Source organism: Mastomys coucha, unplaced genomic scaffold (assembly GCF_008632895.1).
Source record: "Mastomys coucha isolate ucsf_1 unplaced genomic scaffold, UCSF_Mcou_1 pScaffold14, whole genome shotgun sequence".
In the NCBI taxonomy this organism is placed as follows: Eukaryota; Metazoa; Chordata; class Mammalia; order Rodentia; family Muridae; genus Mastomys; species Mastomys coucha.
Genome location: NW_022196896.1, coordinates 38,878,140 through 38,885,291, shown reverse-complemented (window position 1 = coordinate 38,885,291; position 7,152 = coordinate 38,878,140). Strand labels below are relative to the sequence as shown.

General features: G+C 36.5%; 1 protein-coding gene across 3 annotated transcripts in view; it reads left to right on the top strand.

The window, feature by feature from the left end:
- Nucleotides 1–7,152, top strand: part of Mybl1 (MYB proto-oncogene like 1) — a 37,393-nt gene that overhangs the window by 3,151 nt on the left and 27,090 nt on the right. For all 3 annotated transcript variants that reach the window (XM_031366810.1, XM_031366809.1, XM_031366807.1), the window contains exons 2-3: nucleotides 6,177–6,282; nucleotides 6,583–6,654. In XM_031366810.1, coding sequence (XP_031222670.1) covers nucleotides 6,177–6,282; nucleotides 6,583–6,654 — 178 coding nt within the window. The remainder of the gene's footprint in view (nucleotides 1–6,176; nucleotides 6,283–6,582; nucleotides 6,655–7,152) is intronic.

Below are 7,152 nucleotides of genomic sequence, written 5' to 3'. Positions count from 1 at the left end.
GTGTGCTCATGTGTGCTCATGCATGAATGCATGTGTGCCTGTGTACATGCACTTGTGCCAGGGTGTGAAAGCTGAAAGGACAGTTACCTGGAAGTTCACTCCTGCCAAGGTTGTCCGGAGGATCAAACCCAGGTTGACAGGCTTGGCAGCAAACACCTGCTGAGTCATCTTTCCTGCCCTAGTTTAGTTTCTAAAGGTTAATTAAACCCCTAAAAATAAGTTCACAATAATTCTGATGCTGCAAAGTCTACTTACTAGGTATAGGTTAAGATAGTTGTACTTGAGATGACCAATGATTAAATTAAAATGATAAGATGAAAGCTAGGTTCTACATAGGAAGTTTTTTCCTTAGTGGTGTGTGTGTGTGTGTGTGTGTGTGTGTGTGTATGTAGCAACTTCATGTTTGTTTCCAGAAACATGAGTGGAAGTGAATGAATACAAAATTATAAGAAAGGATTTTTTAGGATTTTTTTGTGTCTTTAACTAGCAATATTATTTTTGGGAAGCAGATAAAATCTATTTCAGTTTTTATGTGTTAATATAAGGACTTTTTAGTTTGTAAGGTTTTTGTTTTTTGTTTTTGTTTTTGTTTTTGGCTTTTCGAGACAGGGTTTCTCTGTATAGCCCTGGCTATCCTGGAACTCACTCTGTAGACCAGGCTGGCCTCAAACTCAGAAATCCACCTGCCTCTGCCTCCCAAGTGCTGGGAAAGACATGTGCCACTACCGCCTGGCAGTCTGTAAGGTTTTAATCCAACTCTGAGGACTTTTGTGACCACCCTGTTTTTGTCTAAAAATATACATCCTCTAAAAGAATTAGAAATATTATCCATTGTTTTTGTTTATGGGTAATTATATAGATTTTTAAAAGTGTTTACTTCAGTGTTTGTAATATTAATGGTCCTGATTATCTGAAGTCAAATTTTGTCTTTCTCTGATAATGCTAGTTTGCAGTTTAGAGGTGGAAGCCAATATTCACTATATGCAGTACAGCATATTAACCACTGGGTGGCCTGATTTCACTTTGTTAAATCAACTTGGTAAATGCTCATAAATAGAGTGCAGTTGAATTGAAAATATTTAAATATACAGTTGTCCTGACCTTAAGAAATTAAAGAAAGACTTTTTTTTTTTTGAAACAAGGTCTCATTCTCTAGTACTGGTTAGCCTTAAATTCACTGTCTCAATATGTAGCCTGGGCTGGACTTGAATTTCTGAAAAAGCCTCCAGACTTCCCAAGTATTAGAATTACAGATATAAGCCACTATGACCAGCCTTGAATTTTTTTTTTTTTTAAGATTTTAAAATTTATTTTATGTATGTGAGTACACTGTCACTGTCTTCAAACATGCCAGAAGAGGGCATCAGAACCCATTACAGATGGTTGTGAGCCACCATGTGGTTGCTGAGAATTAAACTCAGGACTTCTAGAAGAGCAATTAGTGCTCTTATTTTTTTTAATTAATTAATTAATTAAAAATTATTTACATTTCAAGAGTTATCCCCTTACCCAGTTTCCCCATCTCCCCGGAAACCCCCATCACCCCCACCCCCCATCGCTTCTATGAGGGTGTTCCCTTCTCCCTTCTCTTTAGTAAATCATAAGCATCCTTTGGCATCTTCTCGCTACAGTTAGTGAAACTGATACATTTCTCGGCTTCTTTGTTACATTACTAGAAATGGTGTCATGTTTTCAACAATCAAGTGTATATAGAAATAACTTAGGACTAGAAACATAGCTTCATGGTGTAGCTTGTTTAGCATAAATGAAGGTTCTGCATTCAACACTCACCTCTGAATGTAAACATCAAAACAAAAGAACTTCATGAACAAAAAATTTATGCCAAAATGAAGAGGTAGATTAGTTAAATGCTAGGAAAGTCCCAGTGGTAGAGATGATTCTAAGATTCTACTTTAGTGTTCCCTGTTCTTACCCTCACCCACTCAACCCAGCTTCCTGAATGCTGAGTGGATTATGTAGCTAACTCTCTGAAACTGATGACCATGTTAAGTGCGAAACAGAATACAACTTCATGTGGAAATAGAAATTTCTTACAAAGTATGCAGTCAAAAGATAGGTTTTTTGGTTTGTTTGTTTGTTAGTTAGTTTTTTTGAGTCAGGGGTTCTCTGTATAGCCCTGGCTGTCCTGGAACTCACTCTGCAGACCAGGCTGGCCTTGAACTCAGAAATCCTCCTGCCTCTGCCTCCCAAGTGCTGAGATTAAAGGTGTGTGCCACCACTGCCTGGCAAAAGATAGTTTTGTTTTTTGTTTTTTGTTTGTATTTATTTTACTTATATGCATACTGTCTCTGTCTTCAGGCACACCAGAAGAGAACATCCGATCCCATTACAGATGATTGTGAGCCACCATGTGGTTGCTGGGAATTGAACTCAGGACCTCTGGAAGAGCAGTCAGTGCTCTTAACCACTGAGCAATCTCTCCAGCCCAATAAAGAGTTTTAAAGTGAATAAAGTTTTAGAAAAATTATTCCTTGGTGACTAGTCTTTTTGATCAAAGTAACAAATTTATAACCCATATCCTTAAAATATTTTGATAAAAGCCTTAAGGTAAATTTTGCACAGATAAGATGTGATGCAGGTATATTTGATTATTAAAGAGCTATGCAGGTGCGTTCCTAAATTAAAATTTGTTGTGGCATAGATATAACCAAATGTAAAAATAGTTTTGAATGTGCTGTGACAGAAACTCTTAAGATTAGAGGGGAATGAGGACAAAGAACTTGTGAGAAGCATGCCTAACAGTTTTTGAGGGGGGGGGTGTCAGGAAGTGGTAATGTTGTTGGGGCATTTCTAGGAAAGGTTAGGCCAGATTGTAGATATTCTCTATCGACTCCTTGTGTACTGAATTGCCTTTAAGTGTATGTTTTAGCAGGTTCTGCTTAAAAATTCTGCCACTTGGAGGTATATTTGAATTTTAACAAATAAAAACATCTTCTCCCTCCCTCCTTTAGCAGTGGTTCTTAATCTTTCTAATACTGCAAGTCTTTAAACATATCCCTCATGTTATGGTGACCCTCCAAAACATAAAATGATTTTATTGCTACATCATAACTGTACTTTTGCTCCTGTTGTAAATATCTGACATGTGACCCTGAGGGGGTCACAACTCACAGTTTGAAGACCACTGTTCTAGAGTTTTTGTTTGTTTTGTTTTTGTCTTTTCTTTCTTGTATATACTTTGAGATCATGATAGTATTGAGAAAGGCAGAAATTTTAGATAGGTTGAAATTAAATATCACAAATTTTGGAGTATAAAGCAGTTAGAAAAGGAGAAAGAATAAGGAAAGTCATTTGTTGATCTTACAAATATCTGAATGTCAGATATTGTGCTTGGTTTCGGGGGGGGGGTGATCATAGTAACCTTGGTTTTTTATACCGTTGAACTTACTCTTTGATTGGGAAAGTTGGGAAATGTGATTAGCATTAAGAAAGAGCAGATACTCTGTAAACTATAGTATGGAGCTTTATCCTGCTTAAGTAGCATACTTAAAAATTTGAAATCATTAAACCTTGAAGCATCTCCTTGCTATTGTGTGTTCTTGGTGAATTCCGTATTTATGTTAGTTGATGTTGGCTGCTAAATAGGTATTTTCTTTAGTTAAACTTGTGTGTTGGTTTGAGGCATAGTTTGACAACAATATTAAGGGCTAGCAAATTATTGTTACAATTTAGACATCATAGCTAAAAGACTAGAGGAGTTTGATGTTTTGTCTGCACAAATATGAAGAATTTTGGCCAAATGGACTTGACAAGTCAGGAAATTAGGGGTTCCTACATTGTATGAATGTAGGTTCATACATGTGTGTGTATGTGTGTATAAAATCTAGAGCTTGATTTTTGTGAGACTGAATTTGTGTATGTTGCATTTAGATATTAAAAGTCATTCAAGGCCAGGCAGTGGTGGCACATGCCTTTAATCCCAGCACTTGGGAGGCAGAGGCAGGTGGATTTCTGAGTTTGAGGCCAGCCTGGTCTACAGAGTGAGTTTCAGGACAGCCAGGGCTATCCAGAGAAACCTTGTCTGGAAAAACCAAAAAAAAAAAAAAGTCATTCATATATTGCACCTAAGATATTTTATATCAGAATGAATTTTTAGGAGCTAAATTTAGTAAGGCAAAAATAATTTTGAATTCTATTAGACCTATTTTATTATTATTTTATTATTATTATTCTATTTACATAATGCTGAATCACTTTTTCTTAAAGGTAGGTGATATATTCATCTTACAGTCATAAGAAGTTATGTTTAGGGTTATACAGTTACAGCTTGGACCTTGTTCTCATTTCAGAATGCACTTAGGTTAATCTTTGGTAACTTCCAGTTTCTTAGTATGCTTTCTGCAGTTTTTTTTTTTTTTTAACTTTTATTGCATTATGATGAGAAAAGTTACATGATTTTAATTTATCTGAATTTGTTAAACTCTCTGCAGTTTTTAAATGTGTCCTGTATATTAAAGTGGTTGAATAGTGAACTTTAGAAGTCATCCATGCCATATTTGGTGCGACTTTGGGAAGAAGTTAACCCTTCTAAGTCCAATTTTTTTTTTTTTTCTTTGATTCTGGGAAATGGCAAATACTGGTAATCCTTCTTCCTTCCAGTTGTCTGTTCTTTCTTTCTTTCTTTCTTTCTTTCTTTCTTTCTTTCTTTCTTTTTTAATTTTTTTCTATTTACATTTCAATTGTTATACCCTTTCCTCATTTCCCCTCCAAACAACACCCCCCCCTCCCTCCACTCACCATCACACCTTCTCCTGCTTCCTGGCCCTGGCATTCCCCTACACTGGGGCATAGAACCTTCACAGGGCCAAGGGCCTCTCCTCCCATTGATGACCAACTAGGCCATCCTCTGCTACATATGCTGCTGGAGCCATAGGTCTCTCCATGTGCACTCTTTGGTTGGTGGTTTGGTCCCTGGGGCGTCTGGATGGTTCATATTGTTCCTCCTATGGGGCTGCAAACCCTTTCAGCTCCTTGGGTCCTTTCTCTAGTTCCTCCGTGGAGTTTGTTTTCTTTTATAGTTTATTTAAAATTTTATTTTAGATAGGGTCTCACTATGTAGCTACAGCTAGTCTGGAACTTCCTTTTTAGACCAAGCTGGCCTCAAACAGATATCCACCTGCTTCTGCTTCCTGAATTCTGGGATTAAAGACCTTGTTATCATGCCTTACAAAGTTTTTTAAAAAGATATTTTTTTGTGTATGAATGTTCACATACATGTATATAAATGTGCAACATTTATGTGCCTGGGAAGCCAGAAAAGAAGCCACTGTATGGGTGGTGGGAACCCAACCCAGGCAAGTGTGTTTAACCTCTAGAAGGATCTCTCCAGCCTCTGTTGTGAAGTTTTAAGAGGAACATTTTATAGACTGTCACAATCTTTGGTACATAAAAAATTTTAAATAAATGTTAGAGAGTGTGTTTTCAGACGCTCATTACTCTGGCTTCATGGAGGCTTCATTCTTTAAAATGTCCTTTTCTTTCCTCCCAACCTCTCTCCCTCCTTCCTTCCTTCCTTCCTTCTTCCTTCCTCCTTCCTTCCTTCCTTCCTTCCTTCCTTCCTTCCTTCCTTCCCCCTCTTTCTTTCTCTCTTCCTTTCTTCCTTTCTCTCTCTCTCTTTCCTTCTCTCTCTGTCTCTCTCATCCCATACAATTCAGGCTCTGAGTTTGTAATCTTTGGAGACAGTGTTTCTCACTGAGCCTATAGCTTGCTGATTTGTCTTTCCCCAATTGCCTTTACTCATCTTTTTTCATAGGTCCTCTTCCTTTCCCCAAATAGTTTCCTTTTGCTTTCATTTCACATATATTCCAGTACCACCTAATGTTCCCATCTTCCTCTTTAGGACTTAATTCTGTATACTTTGATTAATATTGAGATTGTATTGTTTATTCTGAAGAGCTTTTTTAGTCATGCCTGTATATTCAGACTCAGTGCTTTTATTTACTTATTTATTTTTTTAGTTTTTCCGAGACAGGGTTTCTCTGTATTGCCCTGGCTCTCCTGGAACTCACTCTGGCCTCGAACTCAGAAATCCGCCTGCCTCTGCCTCCCAAGTGCTGGGATTATAGATGTGCGCCACCACCGCCCGGCCAGACTCAGTGCCTTAATTAAATAATTTAAGTGACATTCTTTAGCTTACATATTACATTCTTTTGTAGTGAGGACGAGGATGATGACCTTCAATATGCTGATCATGATTATGAAGTACCTCAACAAAAAGGACTGAAAAAACTCTGGAACAGAGTAAAATGGACAAGAGATGAGGTAGTTACCTGGCAAGATTTACTAGCCTCATATTTATCAATTAATAATAGTATTATAGTCACAAAAGGAATTATGAAAACAATGTGAGAAAAATTATCAACTTAGTTGTGCATCTTTTTAAAAAATCTATGACGTGAACAATTGGGATTGACTGAAACAGTATATAATAGTGGAGGAATTTGTGTAATAGCGACTTTAGTTCTTCTCAAAAGGAGTACCAAGTATGACTTAAGAGGATGAGCATATCATCCACATACCAGCGGTGGAGGAAATATTTCTAATTTTTATGCCTCTCAATAGGATGACAAGTTAAAGAAGTTAGTTGAACAACATGGAACTGATGATTGGACTCTAATTGCTAGTCATCTTCAAGTAAGTGAAATATCAAGTTGTATTTCTGTAGCAACATGTCTTTATTTAAGGCATTAGTTTATATATTCTATTTTTCAGAAATGTGTATGGTTTAGGTTTCATTTCTTTTTTTTTTTTTTTTTTTTTTTTTTGTTTTTTTTCGAGACAGGGTATCTCTGTGTAGCCTTAGGTTTCATTTCTTAAAACATCTGGTTAAATTACTTTCTGGTATGTTTGTAGTTGTTTGCTAATGGTTTAGAAAGTAATTTTCTAATCCAGGTTGAGTACCTCAAATCTAAAAATTGGAAATCTAAAGTGTTTCAAAATCTACAACTTTTTGAGTACTGATATAGAACCACAGTAGAATGTTTTACACTTGACTTAATGTAATACATCACAGTAAAAATGCAGGTGTGCTTAAAATGTTACTATTATTAGATTATGTGTATAAGGTAGATACGAAGCATAAATGAGTTTCATCTGTAGACTTCTGTTTCATCCCCAAGATATATCATTTAA